The 20,000-nt window shown below is 35.2% G+C and overlaps 1 protein-coding gene across 14 annotated transcripts in view; it reads left to right on the forward strand.

Moving 5' to 3' along the window:
* FOXP2 (forkhead box P2) overlaps positions 1–20,000 on the forward strand; it is a 585,514-nt gene that overhangs the window by 515,324 nt on the left and 50,190 nt on the right. For 9 of the 14 annotated variants that reach the window (XM_057504682.1, XM_057504685.1, XM_057504683.1 and 6 more), the window contains 5 exons: positions 2,430–2,567; positions 3,606–3,821; positions 5,090–5,246; positions 14,587–14,800; positions 16,535–16,639. In XM_057504682.1, the coding sequence (XP_057360665.1) occupies positions 2,430–2,567; positions 3,606–3,821; positions 5,090–5,246; positions 14,587–14,800; positions 16,535–16,639 (830 nt within the window). Of the gene's footprint in view, positions 1–964; positions 1,974–2,429; positions 2,568–3,605; positions 3,822–5,089; positions 5,247–14,586; positions 14,801–16,534; positions 16,640–20,000 lie in introns of those variants that run through there. The other 5 variants (XM_057504687.1, XM_057504689.1, XM_057504692.1 and 2 more) reach the window with 4 other exon arrangements.

Here is a 20,000-nt window from a genome sequence, read left to right on the forward strand (position 1 = left end):
ACAAAGATGTGGTGGTTATTTGTATGTAAAAACATTTAATTGTAAGGGAAATACAAACCATTTTAAGAATAAAAAAATAAGTCCAACCATAATGAAAAGGCTAATGAATTCCAAAGAATAAAAGGCAGGAAAGTTGCTTAAATTTGCTTATACACCAAAATCACTCACAATGGCAATCAGCAGTGGAGTCATATAATTTGTGTAAGCTGAAATCTGCTGACCTTGCAGTGTATTATGATGTGCTTCTATTCATAAAACTTTTTGTATAAAGTGGATTTGTTATCAGTAACCCATAAAATATTTTTACTTGTAGATATAGAGATAATTAAGTGAAAAAACTCCATATGCTAAAGAGTGATAAGGGGCTGTTAGGTGAGAAAATATGGCAAGTTTTTCATCACATGATCGACTTTATACAATCATCCATCCTTCCCTCTCTTTCTCCCTCCCTCCCTCCATCCATCTATCCATCTCTCTCTCTCTAGCTGGAGTGGCAACCTTTTTAAAGTTGAACATTAATCTTACCTTGTTGCCTCATTTTGGTTAGATTCCTTGTTATTTGGAGTCAGTAAGAGGTAGATATTGTTGAAAGAAAAGGTACACTTGTGATAGATAGTATTTTCCAAACTGCTTGTTCTAACCACTCTGTTTATCAAAGAACAAGCAGTTAAGTACATTGACCATTAAATTTTTAAACAACTAAACACTTAGGCAGCCCATAAGGTCAATTAATTTTATATCATGCATTTCAGAATGTCTTTTATTATGGTAGATTTAAGTACAGTAATCTATAGGTATGTCAATATGTTCATTAAAAATCCAGAAATATTTTTTAAAAACACTGAAATTCTTTCTGTCATAAATGTGATTCTTTTTCTTCATGTTGGAAATTAGATCTAATTAATCCATGTTTTGAGATACGAACATGACATATAAAAGACATAGTTATTTCATAGTATTAAATATAAAGTTGGGTGTGTCTTTTTGTTTTGGGGGTTTTGTGTTTTTGAGAAAGAGATAAATTAATCTACCCTGGATTTCTTTTATTTTTTCTTCTAACTTCTATTTCAGTATTAATTTCTCCTTTCTTTATAACATAAGGTGCCATCCCAAAAACTTTGAACTGCATTAAAAATAACTATTAAATTGTGAACCATGTCTATCAATCTTTTTATTTTTTCTAACTCACATGTCCTATGAATTTCATCTAAAGCAGTATTTATATAAATACTTGCTTTTATTTACAGTAAAAGTGGATTATTTTTTCTAGGAAAGAAGGTGATTGCTTTTTGAAAGGTGCAAACTTGGCAAGTTGACAAGTTGTTTGATAACATTCTGGTCAGTACAAGCAATGCCTTCAGACAGCGCGACTGCCGCCTACTGAGCATAGACCTCTGGCTTTTACACACGGTTTTCCTGTTTGCACTCTTGCCATCCTTTTCCTCTGTCTCCACATCCTTTCTCTCTTTCTCTCGGACTTTCTCCCCACCTCTTCCTTACTCTGTATTTCCTTGTTTCCTCTTTCTCCTCTTTTTTCCTCTCCCTCATTTCCTTTTCTTTTTGACTCTTTAATTTTCGAACTTTGAAAAGAGAAGAAATTTTAAGCAAAATGCTTTCTTTTTCAGCTTAATTAATAACCTTTAAATAGTCTTTAGATTTCCAGACTTTCTGGTATAAATTTAGTTGGCTTGAAATAAGAAAATGTTTAGAGAAGAAGCTAGAATAATAGGTTTATGATTCCCTAGAGAGAATACTAGGTTTATGGTTCCTTGGACCTATGTATGTGCTATTTTCTGGATGTATGTGTGTGTGTAGATCTCTCTCTTCCTCTCTCTGTGTGTATACATATGTATAGCTTCTCTTTGGGTTATTATATGTACTCATGTAATAATGTGTATTACTATATGTATTTTCCTAGTACTATATATATTTTCTATAGATTTATGAAATTTTGAAGATGGTATGTTTTATGAGTAAGTACATTCTACATACATACTTTTTACTAGCTTTGATAACATTTATATGCATATTTTTCCATTTGTTTAATCTTTATTTTAATCTTTAAACCATTTCAAAAGTCTTTTCATCGGTAATGCTGTGACATTGATGAGATTATCAGTTATGAACTACTGAGAACACTGACATGTAATTGTTTATTTTTAACTATAGTAGTCAAAGCTCACACATCTTAGCACAATGCATTAGAGGCGTGGAACAGAAAGATGGAATCTCATGTCTCTGGAAAGCTAGTGTCTAAATACTGCAGTACTTTAATATTATTATTCAATAGTTAAATAATATAATATGTATTGTGTTAAATTTATCAGTCATCAGTGCTAAAGAATTTAGTGGCAGTGACATATAGTTGTGAGGTAGGTTAACAGTTGTTTGGTTATAATCACCCTTTCTCTTCCTCTGTTTCTGTCAAGGTGCCTGTGTCGGTGGCCATGATGACGCCCCAGGTGATCACCCCTCAGCAAATGCAGCAGATCCTTCAGCAGCAAGTTCTGTCTCCTCAGCAGCTCCAAGCCCTTCTCCAGCAGCAGCAAGCCGTCATGCTGCAGCAGGTAATGTGGGTCACCTGCTTCGGTGCTCTAGCATGGCACAGAAGGTAGGCACCCATGCTGGCAGTGCTGCGCATATACTTGACAGGTCATTCTTCACTTAAAGGGACAGCTTGCCAGTGTGTTAGACACAAATATAGAGTGTTAATTGCAGAACTGTGTTAGAACATTTAGATCCCTCAGTCTTCTTAAATTCATTAAATTCTAGAATAAGAGCAGAGAGAGGTATAATTTCAACATGGAATAAGTCAATATTTAAATATCCAAATGCTCAGGTACATTTGATTTGTAGACTTCCCAACGGAAGTGCAAAGAGACTAGACATAATTCTGCTGCTTTTAAAACTGCTGGCCCTTGGGCACTCCTTTTAGTTCACATCAGTGTGAAAGTTGAACTGGCCACTTGGTCCTAGGAGGGAAAGTGACATCCCAAATTTTCTTTTCCAAACTATATTCAGTGTTTAAGAATAGACGTAGCTACTTACTAGAATGAAGCTAAGCAGCTAAGCCAGCAATTGGTGAAATTTTATTTTTTAAATAAGAGATTATGTTATTAATATGTGCCTTGTCGGACCCTCGTGTGTATGTACAGTGGAGTTTAAGTCACAGCCTTAGTTACCGTAGAGGAAGTGGCATGCTTTGGTGTAATCCTGAGTTAGCTGCTCTGCTGTTGGCACAGCCATGACTCAGGCCAGTGCTCACTCTCAAGGCTGGTCTTCCGAGCGTCTGGGTGTTGGGACTTTCCCAGCAAGGCCAGGCGATGGTGTACGCAGACATGTTTGGACTTCACAAACACAGCTGATAGTCTGTTGTACTTGCTGCCAACCTCCGTCGGCTCTGGCCTCGGGGGCACAGACTCTGCCGGTAGCTGGGGTTTCAGAGCTGCCACGGGAGAAAACGAGGTGGATCGGTCCACCTGGAGCCAGTGTGTAGTTTTTGCTGTCCTGGCAAGGCGACTCTTACTGGGTGCTCTGCCATGTGCCAGTCTAGAAGAGTTTAGGAGATGTGTAATATATGAAACTTTTGCCTTTATTTATTAAAGTCAAAATGGTTTATTCAGCAACAACTACAAGAGTTTTACAAGAAACAGCAAGAGCAGTTACATCTTCAGCTTTTGCAGCAGCAGCAACAGCAGCAGCAGCAGCAGCAGCAGCAACAGCAGCAGCAACAGCAGCAGCAGCAGCAGCAGCAACAGCAGCAGCAGCAGCAACAGCAACAGCAGCAGCAGCAGCAGCACCCTGGGAAGCAGGCGAAGGAGGTGGGAGCCCGTGGGGGGCCAGGGGGGCTAAGGGGCGGTTTGGGGAGGCCAGGGTTGGGGACCGGGGTGGGGGCTCAGGGCCCTTACCGCCGACCGTCACACTTGGCCTGACCGCAGGGCCATGGGGGACTGAGCCGCCCAACACGAGGTGTGGCCAGGTGGTGGGTGGACGCTGCACACCACGCGCTCACCAGGTTCCGAGGGCTGAGGGAGCCGTTCTCTCCCAGTGCGGCTGAGAACGTGGGCACAAGCCCGGCAGCTGCCACGGTGGAGGAGCGGGAGAAGCCAAGACATGGGTTTCCGGGCCGCAGGCCCTGGCTGAGGAGCTGCTGCTGTGGCCCAGGGGGAGCGTGGTCACAGTGCTGTGCTCGTAAATCACAGGACAGCCTGGCTTCTCAGGCCTGTGCACTTGTCAGCAAACTGCATCAGATGCAAACAGAACACAAACACACCATGTTGAAGTAGTTAAACTGATCAGCAGGTATCAGAACCCGTTGTCTTCAAGCTGCCCATTATGCAAACGTTCAGGAAGCAGTTTTGACCTCCTGAGGCTTTGTTTTTGTTTGGACTTCGAATAGAATTTCAGACAGCCATCAACTACAGAATAGAAATTGCTCCCTCATTTCTCCGGAGACTCTGGGCAATCCACATGACTTGCTCCATTATGCAGTCTGTTTTCCAGTGAGTGCATCACAAGTTTCCCTTTCCTCAAACTAAAAAGGAGAGGTCTCGTCAGCAGCTTGTCTCATAATGCCTCAGAAATTCAAAAGTTACACTTTTCCTTATAAGAAGGGCACTTTTTCTTGCTTTGAACACAATTCTGCCTTTAATATATTACAATGAGAGGAGAGAGGAAGGGAGAGAGCTAACAGGCCTGTCCTGTGACGGTGACATCCAGCTTACTAACAGGTCATTGAGACACATCCCCGGACCTCCACGCGTCCGACGTGCTCAGTTGGAAAGGCAGTAATGGGGGAGGAGTGTTGTGGAGGTTGGCCGCTTCCTACAGCGTTTCCCTCTCAGTGTAGGTGAGTTATCGTCTGCCGTTAAGCCGATGGAGAAACAAAGTCTGAGGCGTCGTCCCACACTCCTAATTCAGGGCCTTCAGTATTTGTGTGATACTTGGGGAAAAGTCACTGGAAGCCTAGAACTCGCTCACGCTCTGCCCTGGGCGTGGCCATGGGATGGCCACCCAGAAGCCCCCGCGCACATCCCACGCGAGAGGCGCCTCCACGCAGCCCGTAGCTGACTGGGTGGGTCTCCCGCAGCAGCAGCAGCTGGCTGCCCAGCAGCTAGTGTTCCAGCAGCAGCTCCTCCAGATGCAGCAGCTCCAGCAGCAGCAGCACCTGCTCAGCCTGCAGCGCCAAGGACTTATCTCCATCCCGCCCGGCCAGGCCACGCTTCCAGTGCAGCCGCTGCCACAAGGTATGTCACGGCGTTGCCCTCCACACCGCGTGCTCCCACCTTTAAGGTCCGTCTCCTCACACCTCGGGTTTATTATTAAAGCATGATTGGTAGGTAGTTGTGCAACCCATTTTGTTGAGACCCAGGAATTTTACTACTCGCTGCTTTTGGGTGGGCAATAAAACTGCTTCAGAGTCATTTGCTAGACACCAAATTTCCGTTTATGAGTCTTAAGGCAGAAAGTAGTTTATAGGGCCAACGCTGTTCAAGCACTGCTGAATTACACACTGGAAATGGGCAGAGAAGCAGGTTAGTGGGAAGACTGTCAACACTCAGGTTTAACATAAGTAAGCAGATATGGAAAATGTAGGTAGAAATTGCTAATCTTCATGCTGAAGACCACACGTATGAAGGAGAGGCTTTATTTATTTCTACAGAGCATATTCTAAGTTATGGTTTGTGGGGCCCCATTATATATCGTGAGACAATATTGATCCTATTTTCTCTAAAACAATATTGCCTATGCATGTCATATAGATTACAGCTTTAAAAAAGCTGTCAACTTGTTCTTATTTATTTTTCTGGCAAGAGAACTTGGGATGTATTTTGATAATACAAAAATATAACAATAATGCAATACTGTACAATAATACTATTGCATATATTCATCATTTGACTTCACTTTTGGGAAATGGAAAGAGTTCTAAGTAAAAAAAATAATGGTAAACAAAATGCCTCCTTGTGTGCCAAAATTCTCAATACAGGCAAAAGGCTTGTTCATTAAATGTCATAAATATATATTCTAATTTGAATTTGGATTCTTGGAACAAACTTTGGTATGAATGAACTTTAATTCAGGTTAATTATATTTGTCAAAGAGGAGCTTACATTGTAGGAATATTTGCTGTGCTTTTTTCAGATCTGTAGGGTACACTGAAGAAAATCAAGAACAATAAAATACACAGAAATTGAAATTAGACAAGTAAAGCACAAGTCTTTAAAATTCATATAATCATTGTTTTGGGCACATGAAATTAAATATATTGTGGTAAATGTGTTTCTCTTCATGAAATTACTGTCTCCTTGGCACATTTTTCCACAATTCTCCCTTTCACCTGACTTCACATCCTCTAATTCACCTGATTGAATCACTCCCAGAAAATCAAGAAAGACAAAATTTAAACAGTGAAAGAAAAACAAGGCAATAAACTCACTTTTCTGTGTCATTCCAAAGAGAATTGGAATAAACCATGGTGTCACCATTATGATCACAAATTATTCTTCTTTGGAAAATGAGGACACTAACACAGAAGAAAATATCTCGTTGATATTTTTTTCAGTAAAAGTTAAATAAAATCTATATTTAGGATCTAATTATATGAGAATCTCCTTGGTAGAAAAGCATGACCTATCATTACTTAGAGTAAAACACTTCAAACAAACATTTTAAGAAAGTTTAAAATAGATGCTCATAGAAAGAACTATATTTGAAATATATTTGTTAAACTACATTCTTCCAAAACAAGCATGCAAATATCCTGCCAAACAAGGAAACTTATGATGATGTAACCATTCAAATAATTTTCCAATGAAAATTTTCTTAATTCTGAACTTTCTTTTGATAAAATTATCTTTTTTCCCCTTTTCTTCTGTTTGTACTCTCCATGAGGTAGTAAGAGATAAAAGGCACTAGATGGAAAACATTGAGGAAAAGAAAATAAATCTGAAAACATATCTGGGTTCGATTAGAAAATTTACATGTTAAACAAAAAAAGATCATAGTCATGTTTTTCACTGTTTGGATCAGTCAGTGTGAAAAGAGCCATTGTGGAGACCCATTAGCTAAACACAGGTGGAATGTATCAGATAAACCAGCTACAGTAAAGGAACACAACTTCACAGTATTGTGCTGGAATCCCAGGATTAGAGTGGGAGATAAATATTAAGCATTTAAAGTCATCATTAATGTTACTATAATAATAGGATTTTAATGTAAAATAGGCAATTAAATTACCATCTCTAAGTATGTATATAAAGTAACTGCAGGTATAATGAAGTCAGTTAGAAAAGGGTGGATTTGTAAATCAATCTTCAATAAACTACTGATTATAAAGTTATTTAACACATAGTGTAGTTTATATATCAACTACTAATTATTTAGTGACACACTTTCATGACCTAGTACCATTGTCTACCAGTGAGAAAATAGGAAATTATTGTGTGTGCACTTGAAACTTTGATGTGTTTTGACATAGTTGGAAGTCACTGTGTCCCAATATACAACATATTCACAGGCTTACTATGAATACAGGGATTAGAGTGTATATGTGGTAAGAACTTCATTTCACTCCAATGTTTTATAAGTTTTTTGAATTTATAAAACATATTGAAAACTTAACTTTTGTTATCAATCTGAAAGATCAAACATGGAATGTGAGATATCCAGGCCAGAGCTATTTTGAACTAACATCTTGTAGAACTAGATGAGCTTGGAATCAGAAAACTCTTGAATAACAAAGAAAATCAAGTCCTTTAACATAAAATGCAATGTCCTTTATGCTGAGTTAGGAAGGTGCTGAAGTTGATCTTTGGCATCAGTAGTCATCCAAAATCAGCTATTTAGCTTTGACTCATTCTCTGCTTATGGAAATCTAAATAGCCAAATGCCTACTAAAACACAATTTCTGGCATCCTTGATTTTTTTTACTTGGTCTGTGGTCATGTGCTTACATAGATCACCATTGTATCTAATCAGGGTAACAGCACCAGCAATGTGAACAATGCATGTCACGCAGAATTATTGTTTCAATCTTAGTATTTCCTTTCAAATGCCAGTAAGTCCTCAGTCTGTAACTTGGAGAAAAAATCTCTTCTGGGGTTTTACATGCTGAAACTCCATCAGTGAGCTGAAGTTTAAATACAAATTTATCATTGCAGAAATAAAACTTTGCAGAGTTACCTGTGAATGCTGTTAATCTTATGCATAAAAACTAATTACAAATAATTATATACAAAGGGAAATATTAAAAGTGTATTGAGATAATTTTTGAGAAAATGTAAATAAGATAGAAAGATGGATATTAAATTATATCATAATTCTAATTGTTGTAGAACTGTTTAGTGTACTAGAATGCACATATTAAAATGGATTTAATTCCATTTAGGCCGTAGATTTTTTTTAAAAATTTATTTGTCAGTTCTTTATATCTTGAGGGAAGACTCAAAGGCAGAATGTCAACTTTGCTGCATTAAAATTTCATGATGAGGAAAACTAAGAAACTACTGTTTTTATAATAGAATAACAAACTTAAAAAATGCGGCCTGATTCCCAGATTATGCTTGCCAGTAAAAATTTTAATAGTAAAATCATACATGAATTTTTTTATATTAGATGTATTCTCGTACCCAGGAGTTCCTTTTTTTATGGAGATATTTGCCTTTGGTCTCAGTTTCAGCCAAACAGCTATTTTTACTCCCTGCGATTCAACGTTTGGACAAAATGTGCATTCAGGGCATCTCTCATTAAACATACATTTTAAAGATGGGCAATTGTACCTACAGGTTATAGTAGGTGCCTTGTCAAATATAAATCAATACTATGTTAAGTTTTGCAAATTATAAATGAACATGTAGATCTCTGAAGGATAGTGCAGAAACCGGAATAACGGTTGCCTCTGGAGAGGAGAACTGGGGACCAGAGGTCAGGGCCAGTGGGGAAATTCAATATTGCAATGTATACCTTTCTCTGTGATTCAGTTATTTTGACTGCATGTGTACACTAGTCTTCCAAAGGTAAAATTAAAGATGAAAATTGAAAAGTATGTGATGGTATTTCAATAATTCAAACTACTGAATATATAAAATTGGTTCACAAAATGTGTTAATCATACAAATACGTCTACCAAAATTCACCTTAATACTTTTAATTATAAGCAACCCTGGAAAATATGCAGAATACTGTTAAATGAGATAATTAAAAATTCATAATAGACTTACTTTACATCATAATATATAAAAATTAATAAAAATTAATTACTGGACATAGAAAATGAAAGAACATTGAAAGAATCTTTTTTTGGTGTGAAAAAGCTAGTAATATAATTTTTACCAATAAATAAAACTACTAAAATTTTTAAACCTTATGTGCCCCAGGGACATATAATCTAGATATGAATTATCAAATTTTACTTAATTCTTAGCACAGTGCATGGCACACAATAGCTATTGCACACTCTGAATCTGGGATTAAATTATTATTATTTAGTTGCTTTATCTGTGGTATTATCTTGTGGTGGCATTTTGATTAGGGATTCATCCTTTTATTCATTCAATTCCTGGAAAAACAAACTTTCTGATGCCTTTTTGGAGCACTGGCAGTGAAGAAAAGGCTCAAGTCATCATCCAAAGCCATCGAACCTCATCATTTCTCAATTTTTTATAATAGTGGAGTTTTAAAATAGCATAATTATAAAACTTTTTTGGCACTAATATTCTGTGTATATATCCTTGAAGTAAGTTAATAAGGAAAACTCAATAATAGCCGCCTAAGATTTTTAATTAACTATTATTCTATGATGGTTTAGTCCACTGATTCCCAGATTACGCTTGCCAGTACGCCAGTGTTCTGGTCAGCTGAACAACTCTTTTAAGTAATATTCGTTGGGCCCTGATTTGCTGCAGGCATCTTATTAGCACTGGGAATAAGCAGTGAATAAAACAGACAAAAGCCCTGCCATCATAAAATTTACATTTTACTGTAAAAGGCAATAAATAAATTAAGTAAAATATATAGTACTAAGGGCTAGGGAGAAAAATTTTAAAGTAAGGATAGGAAAAAATAAAGCCACAGTAGGAAATGGGAGGAGTGAACTCATGGCCAGGGTGGCCAGGGAAAGAATCCTGGGAAGGGGATCTGTGAGTACTGACTTAAAACTGTAAGGGAGCTCTGCCACAGATTAGCTCTAGAGCAAGTTACTTAACTTTTTGTGCCTCCATTTCTTCATCTCTAAAATGGGGATAACAATAGTAGTTTTTGGTATTAGATTAGTCACCATGTGGTAAGCACTTAAAGTGACTAGCATACTGGAGTGCTATATACATATCTGTTCAATAAAACAAAGACAAGGAAACATGCTAGAGGATTGAGTTGGAGTCAGGGGAGCTGTGTAGTTGGATCAGAGGAGCTATGTAGTTTCAAACGTTAAGTTTTTTGAGAAATCTGTTAAGGTTATAAATAGGTAGTTATAGTTCCAGGGAGGTGCCAGAGATCACTGGATGAATCCTAAGCCTGTATCTGGTTTAAAACTGAAATAAATTAGTGTAATGTATTAAAAAGAAATCATTTTTTTCCTAAAATGTATTTGTAAAACACAGAACTAAAAAGGAGACTGAAGTTTTCTTTGTTCCTAGACATCTCAGAACTGTTTTACATGCTAACATGAATCATGAGTCTCCAAGACAGATACCATAGACCTCTTAGATCACAAATTAACAGCGTTTAGAAAGTACTGTTTCATAGTACACAGTTTAGGAAATACTGAACTTGTTATATTAGTGCTAGAAAAATAGCATAAATTAATTCTTGCAAATCATCAAAACCCACAAAACTTTCAAAATTGTACAATATTGATTGGTTAGTTGTTTCATTTTCATAGTTTTGTATTCGTAGAAAAGAGTTAAGCAAATTGTACATGAGGAAACTGTCTCATGAGCAATGTGATAGTTTACTTAAAAAAATTTTCCCCAAACATTATCATGGAGCTTCAAAACTACTGATGCCTGTATCCTACCTCCAGAAATTGTGATTTAATTGGTTTGGGCCATGGTCAGGGTGTTGGAAATGATAAACCATTCCCAAGTGATTCTTATACGCAGACACTTTTGGGAACCACTCCACCACTCCTGCTAACAGTAATTTCTTTTTGACATTATCTGTTCTCTGCCCCTTATTTATATTTAAAAACCACTTCTTCCTTCTTTTAGTTAAAAACCATTATTTGGATGGTAAACAAGTTATGCATTCATCATATGTCTATGTGCTTAATATTTGTTTCCATATCATTGCGATATCATGGTGATACCACTAATTTTCAATACAAAAGAACGGTATAATAGAATTTTATTTTTAAAAGGTAAGTGGATACCTATGTTAACTAAATAATAAAATCCAAAACTAAATTATTTATATCTTTAACTGAGAGAGTCTCTAAAAACATCTAAGATTCTTTACCCAGATATGAAATTTTATTAGCCACTCTATCTGTTGGAAACAACTTAGTACTGGTTTTAATTCTTTAGACATTGACCAGCAAAGCAGTGCTTATAAATGGTATGCCCTTTAAGAGCCACAAAACTTCCATGTGCAAACCAAGATATCTCTGAGAACTATATGAATCTGTTATAATCAATTAAATCAACAACTCTTTATTGAGAACATACCAGGCACTATTCTAGGCACTGGGGATATACCAGTAAAATAAAGAATCCCTACTCTTATTAAGATTGCATTGTAGTGGGGAGAGACTGACGATGAGTAAAGCAAACAGATAATATAGTTTCAGAGAGTGATTAATGCTCAAAGAAAAATAAAGTAGAGTGAGATGATAGAGAATGATAGAAGGCAGGGTGGGAAGGGGCAGTGGTTGATAGAGTGGTCAAAGGCCTCTCAGGGAAGGTGGTCCTAGAACCATCTGAGTGAAGAGAGGGAGACCCCAGGGGAACATCTACAACCAGAGCAAAAGCTGCAAAGAGAACAAATGTATAATGCATCTGGGAAACAGCAGAAGGCTAGTATAATTGAATGAAATGTAGATAGAGCAATAAATGAGGTCAGAGAGACAGGCAAGAACCAGATAATAAATGCCAGCACCTCATAGGCCACAGTAAGGGGTTATTACCCCAACCCCCCGCTAAGAAGTAAACAAGTGTTAAAAAAAACCCTTAAAAGTGATTTCATGCAAAAGTAAGCATGTTATGCTGAATATATCTTTTCTTATGAAGCTGTATATTCAACTTATCTTGCTGCATTTACATCCTAACCTTTGTGTATAGCTGAAATATTTTTTTTTAATACACATCACTTAGACTGATAGTGGAATGAATATGTGTGTTCTCCAAGAGTTCATGATGAAAAATTATAAAAAAAAACTTAAGAAAATATAGCAATATTCAGCCTTAAGAAGACAACTTGTTTTTTTTCTAAGTGTTCTGGAAGCCATTGGAGGCTTTGCTTGGGAAGTGCCATGGCCTAATTTACATTTGAAGAGATACATTTTGGCTGACATATGAAGAGTAAATTATGGGAATGCAAGGTGAAAGCAGTGGTCCAGGGAAGAGCTGATGTTGGCACAGGGAGGCGGCAGTGAGGTGGCAGTGAGATGGTGAGAGATGTGATGCCAGAGACACATGGGGCTGTCAGAGAAAAGGATTTCCTGGTGGAGCTTTGCTGTTTGTACATTTAATACATACAGGGAAGTAATCAAAAAGTTACAGTCAGAAAAGTTTTAGAATCCTAGATAAAAGCTAGAATTAAAGCAATAATTAATGATCTTTACGTAGAAATTATTTCCTATGTAACAGAGAAATACCTTACTTGATCAAGCCATCCTCCTTTTTTATAGAAAAACTAGTTTTTAATAACTCTGGTAACTGAATTAGTCCATCTTTTTTTTTTAGTCTCACATTATGTCTTAAAATCTTGAGGAGCCAGGATCACCAAAATGGTAGCTTTCAGTAAAATTATCTGTATGAAATTGTGATAGACCTAGCAATTTAAGGTTGCCATTGTGGTGAATAATTGGACCAGAAATTATGTTTGGAGGAGTGAAAATTCTTCTATCACTTTGGGCTACTTACACTATGTCTGGATCAGTGATTTTCCCACTTGGGCAGGGTCAGGGTAAAAGGGCTCCTTCTGCTCATCATCTTATTCTCTTTTCCCAGCCTCACTCTGGCTGCCCCAGCCCCACACACTTCTTGATTGATCAGCGTCATTATAGCATCTGATGTAGATGTGTGTTGGTTTGTGGGGGCAGAGGAGTAGTTTCCTTAACACTTGCATCCTTACCTTAGGCATTGTAGATGAACATAGTAATAAAAAACAGATTTTGGAGCCATAGAGCATTAGGTTTGAATTCTGATCATTAGTTACGAGTTTCATGATTTGGGGCAACATACTTAAACTTTTGGAGACTCCATGTTCTCATCTGTAAAATGTAGTGATTCCTAACTTCAAGTGAGATGAAACAAGATTATGAATAAAGCACCAGAATATAGTAGATGCTCATTAAATGATAAATATTATAATTCAACTACATTTTCCCCTGTATGTCTTTATTTAGTAGTTTTCATGTTTTTAATATAATGTTTTAAGAACAAAGGCATTCAAGTCGGACTGCCTGGATTTAAATTTTTACCACATATAAACTTCGTGACTTGGATACATTTATGAACATCTTTACCACTTTGTTTTCTTACCCAGAAAATGATTAAAATAAAAATATCAATTCCATTGGATTGCAGTGAAGATTAGCAGTCATAAGGTATATAGAGAATATATGAAGCCATCCACAGTACTTGGCACAAGTAAATACCATTTTATAAGTCAAATACTGTAAACAATAGTCTCGTCTCTCAATTCCTTATTTCAAAATTATAGTTAAAAGCTTAAAGATTGTGCTTAGCTTTTTTATTTTCATTCTTCATAAATCAGGTAAATTTGCATAATCTGAACCAGAGTATAAAACGAGTAGTTGATTTCTTCTTTCAGTCATAAACTGAAGAAGTTTAGACATCATCTGCTTAATTAATCCACATAGGAAATCATATTGGCTTATTCAGGACCTCAAAATGAAATTCAGTTATTTAATTTGTTTCTCCAAGAAAGATCAAAATAACCAGAAAATTGTCAAGTTTGTTTTTCCTTTGTCTTGAGTGTTTTTCATTTTTCCCTGACTTTTTTCTTTGCCCTTCTTCTTTTTATTTCTTTTGATATGTTTTATTTGCAAATCTATTTCTCTTTCAGTTCCTTGCTAATAAAAACTAAATATGAGCAAAAAATAAAAGCTACTTTTAAAAGTTCAATTGTTTAATTTTCTGATAAAACTTGCTGGGTTTTCTGTATTAATCCTTGATACTATTCCCAATGCTATTATTCCCAGTACTATTTCCAAATTGGAAGTCTTTAGCAAACAACTGATTATTAATGAGAAAAGCTATAGTGCTGAAGGTATGAAGTGTTTTATTGCTGTATATTATGCTAGGAACATCACTTTTGTTGTTGGCATTAATCCACTAATAACACTAAGCTCGTTACATTACCTTTTCCTTGTTATATTAGTGAGGGCTTTCTTTCATTTTATAGCTGGCTTAAGTCCTGCTGAGATTCAGCAGTTATGGAAAGAAGTGACTGGAGTTCACAGTATGGAAGATAATGGCGTTAAACATGGAGGGCTAGACCTCACTACTAGCAATTCCTCCTCGACTACCTCCTCCAGCACTTCCAAAGCATCACCACCAATCACCCATCATTCCATAGTGAATGGACAGTCTTCAGTTCTAAATGCAAGGCGGGACAGGTAAATCTCATGAGATTTTTGTCTGTTCATTACCAAATTCTGCTTTTGCCAATCATGAAACTAAATAGTGTTTCTTACTTAACATGGCAGAATGTGTAGAACAAATTAAATAGAAATGTTTAGATTATTTATCTTATTTATTATTTTCATTACAAAAAGCAGTTGAAATGCCAGAAGTTTAATAGATTCATTGGGCAATTTGCCTGAAGAAAGTTCTTTTTTAATAAGTGCATGTGGAATTATTGTGCCATTGTATTTTTAAGATATCATGAATAACCTATTTGCTGAAATGAGAACATTTTGCCATTTTTAAAATGAGAACATTTTACAATTTAAGAACCAGTTTTGAATAATTAAAAATACATATATACCCCCCTTAATACATTTAAAACATGTGCTTTGACACCAGAAATTAGTATACATTATACATAAACATATAAACACAGTGATAATAAACCAGAAGATAGAATATCTGGTTTGCCTTTTATTGTTGTGGCATGATGGAATTTATTATAAATACATAAAAGTTAACTTATGCTGGTATGTTTCTGAATAAACTTGACTCAATATTCATAGAGAAAAATTACTTGATTTCAGTTACCAATGTTGAGTACATTATGTTAGATAATTTTCAATATACTGTTGTATTTTAGTTGTGTAAAAACTGCCTTTATAAAAGGAGCACCTATGTACTTTTGTCCCTTTAGTTCCATTTATTCAGACTTATTGCTACTTAATCAAGTCCTTTAAAGTAATTTGCATAAAATATGTGAGCTAAAATGTCGCTCAATATGAAAATACCATTTTAAAAGATGAAATATAGGTGTAGGATTTGTTAACAGAGTGGTTTAGGTTCATATGATATATAGCTCTAGATTTCATATTTAGGTAGACTGTTCTGTTACGTTATATGAATATCTGCTTCAGTGTAACAAGTTCTTTCTTATAAGCAGATATTTTTTCAAAGAAACTTATTTAAATACAGTACAGTTTAATACAGCATGCTATAATTTGGTGATGTTTCTGGTCTTCATTTGATTATTATCATGAAAAATTATTGTTAGCTTTTATTATTAAAAAATGGTATGCCTCTGACTGCTTTCATGCTGTTGTTTTGAGATTAATTTGATGATTCTGTATTTCAGAATTTGGTTGATTTCTTTAGGATTTCTCTGATATAATACTCAAGTATCAAGTGTTTGACAATTTAGAAGGAAATATCTAAGGATACTGTTCCAAAGTAGAATTTTTTAAATCAGCTGTAATTAGAAGAAATACATATAGTTCACAATAAATTATATTAAATAAACAATTTAAATGATCCCAAAGGTCCCTGTCTCCTTTAAAAAGAGCATTTCAAAAATCTTACGGTGACTGTCCTATTACTTTCTTAAAAATACAGGATTTTTTCACTTATGAATATGTTTTTTTTTGTTTAGAGGTAAATGTTACTTTAAGGTCATATGGCAGGATTAGCATATGATACTATACAGTCCTCTTAGTTTTTCATCCTTTATTAACAGTCATCTTTGGCTCTATTTCTCCTCTAATTGGAACATCATCTAGCCTTGGCAGTTGAACTATTCAATAGAACGATTAAATTTTTCTGACTGCTCTGAGCTGAATTGACCTGTTTTGACCTGTTTGTCACTGATCGTAACCTGACAGGCACTAGCAGCCTGCAACGATTATGGCTCTTTGAGAGGAGTCTGACGCTGTGTTCTTCTGCTGCAGCTCGTCACATGAGGAGACTGGGGCCTCTCACACTCTGTATGGCCATGGAGTTTGCAAATGGCCAGGCTGTGAAAGCATTTGTGAAGATTTTGGACAGTTTTTAAAGTAGGTTTTTTACTTTTTTTAGGGCTGGGCGTGGCTTTATATGGGAGTTGTGGGCAAGTCGTTGTAAATAAACAGTTGAAGGAGGAAAGTGAAGGTCCATCATAAAGCACAGTCTGAGTTTCCTATGTGTTCCAGTAAGTGGATTACCAACGTCAGGCTAAGAAGACAACTCTTCATGAAAATATTTCACAAGTCATTCAGTAAGGGTTCTGAATGAATGAAAAGTATTAGCTTACTATAATATTGTCATTAATGATTGGGAGACATGTTTGCAGGATGCACTTAAATTTCAAGTTTTTAATAAAAATTTTAAGTTAAACTACATTAGGAGTCATATAGTACATATAATTTTAAACACATTTTACAGGTTTATTTTTTAATTGCAGTGTTTATATTTCTTACCTTAAAAATGAATTTTAGCATACATATATATAACAAAAATTTAAAAATGAGAGTTAATAGTAGCTTAAATTTTAAGAAAACTGTACCTATCACATTGTTACTTATTGTACTCAGAATCATAAAGAAACATGCATGCACATATGCTTGTGTGATAGATTACATGGCTTCTCTGGCTTAAAATCAGAACTTTGTATGTCCTTAATTTCTTCATACAGTGATTTTTTTTAATTTTTAAGAGGTTCTTTAATAAATCAGAATTGCATCTTTCATGAAACATTTTCCATGCGCAGTTCTGCTGTACCAGAGATCTAAACAGAGAGCTACAGATAGGTTTATGGAGATGAGTAACTTCACAGGCTGAGACTCTTATGTTGTCATGGAGCAGCTAACAGGGTGAATGAACTGTTTCATGCTTCATCAACAATTAAGTTAATTAGCTCATTTGAAATTGCACTGCTTTGTTGCCAGGATGTTGGCAGAAACATCAAAAAGATGTGTTTACTAATGGTAGACTACAGGGTATAGAGCAGAAGCACCTTAACAACAAGGCACAAGTACTTGGCATCATAATAACTTTATAGCTGATTTACAGTAAGACTTCCACAAGGATTTTTCAACCTTTTCTGGTTTCTGACCAGAAAAGAATTTTTAAAGGAAATTTGCTTCCTATATTCCTGTGGCTTTTGTAAGTGGGTTTAGATGAAAATTTGCACTCCTTTTATAGCAAAACAGTTATGAGCTACCCTTTTGTCGAGTATGAAACTGACTAGACTATTCTAAGCCAAGAGAACATTGAAAATGTTAGGTAACTTCACTGGTTTTCCTCTCTAAAAAAATAACATTTGTTAGAACAAAGATAGGGATGTTAATTCTTTTAACATCTAATTTCATATTTCTTCATTTGAATATATAAGTCCTTATCAGTGTTACATTATTTCTTATCATTTAGATTATTTAGAGGACTATTACTACTATTTCTTAAGTATAGTAATTTAAGTCATAAAACTAGCCCAGTCACTCTTTTATTGTTCCAAGTTGTTCTCTCTTGACAAAATTCAAAACAAATCTTTAAGATTTATCAATAATCACTCACTTCAAATATTAAATATGTTTTTCTTACTAACAAGCAGATAAATATAAACCATCATTTCACTCTCCATGGTTCTTTTACATATTAATGCAAGCATTTTTTTAAACTAAAAAATAACAATTAAAAAAGCATTTCCTTTCTATTAAATACCAACTTTGGTTCCAAAGACCGACCATTTTTCCAACCCATTAACTTTATTTGGATGACCGAACAAATGACAGTAGATTTTAAGGCCCTTCTTTTAGTCCATTTTTGTTATTGTATACTTCAGATTCTTACTCAAAGATCTATGATAAATTCTATTAATAAAGCTAATGCTGGTATACTGCACTGAAATGAAATATTAGACATTTCCACACTGATACTTTTTCTTAAAATAAGTGAGAAATTCAAAGAGAACTAAAGTAATATATTTTATTAAGTTAATAACTTCAGTTATTCAGAAAAACAGTTTCTGTGTGGAAGATGAAAGGAAGAACACATCACCATTAATACAGATTTTCTTGGAAAGAAGATTTTGCTTTTCTTTTGTAATAATGGAGAGAATCGAGAGACTTGGGGGAAAATGTCATACAAATCAAAAACTTGTGAAAGAATTTTAACTCTGTTTTCTTGTTTATCTATCCTCCAGAAACTTTATATCCAGTGTTTCTTATAAAAGCTTTTTGAGAAAATACTGTGGCATTTTATTTTTAAAGTTAACTACAAATAAATTATAGCTTAAGCTTTACTTGGGTATCAGACAACTTAGCAGATGGTTTGAAATTACATGAAACCATTATTCTATTTAGCCTATATATGTTTAATTAAAGAATAGTAGAAAATACATTGAAACTGATAGAATCCTTCTCTTTTTTTCCAGCCCCAAATGAAAAATCACCAGAAGACAGTTTGCTTGTGTATAACACTTAACATATATGTTCTTAGTGTTATATATATTCATATGTATGTACATACATGTGTATTCTTTAATATTCAATGGAAGTATTCTTTTCCTTTTAATAAAAAAAGTTAAGACTCAGTTAGGAAACTCACTTGTAACAGCAAAGATGAAAGCAGAAAAATAAAAGATGAAGAAGAAAGCCCAACCTAAAAAGGTGTTTAGGAAAATTTTTGAGTTTTACTATGAAGTAGGTGTTAACAGAAGCTAACCATTTTTCTGACCATTAATTGAAGATCTCACTAGATCACTAAAAAAAACTATAATATTGGTTCTTCATTACCATCTTATAAATGTAATAACATCTGACAAAATTTTAGTATAGTTTGTTTGCAAAATTAATTATTATTCCCTTGGACCTAAGTCAGCTTGAGTATAGATGGATTGACTTTTAGAGCTTAAAGAAGAAGTTTTACAATATAGCATTCCAGTGAGCAGACAAGTGTTCTTGAACCTGCGTGTACAGCTGCCAGCAAATAAAACATGGTCTGAGATTCAAAGAAGGAAATATTCTCCTTGAAGGAAGGCCTAATGGTTAAGTGTCCATAAAAATAATTGATTTAAGAATAATTAGTTGTTGAACATAAATGAGGTAGGTTTATCACAAAGTCTAAATTTTTAAGGCTGCACACTATAAAGAGTAAAAGAAAGCAGTGTGAACCAAATAGCTTATTGAATGGAAATTTGTTGTCTTTTCTTGCAACTGACTACTCTAAAAATTATGCTTTTACTTAGTGTGTATTGTCTACTTCTTTGTCTTTGACTAGGCAGCATGGCTACAAAATTATGACCTCAAGAAGGCATTCTTTGAACTTGTCAGAATGCTGTTTCTTTTGGTGACAGTGCCCCCATCTCTCAAAACTAAGGCATCTCACATAATCAGCTAAATGAATAGTGACAGCTAACATTTTGCATTTAAACTCCTGTCA

Source organism: Manis pentadactyla, chromosome 7, assembly GCF_030020395.1.
Source record: "Manis pentadactyla isolate mManPen7 chromosome 7, mManPen7.hap1, whole genome shotgun sequence".
Classification (NCBI taxonomy): Eukaryota; Metazoa; Chordata; class Mammalia; order Pholidota; family Manidae; genus Manis; species Manis pentadactyla.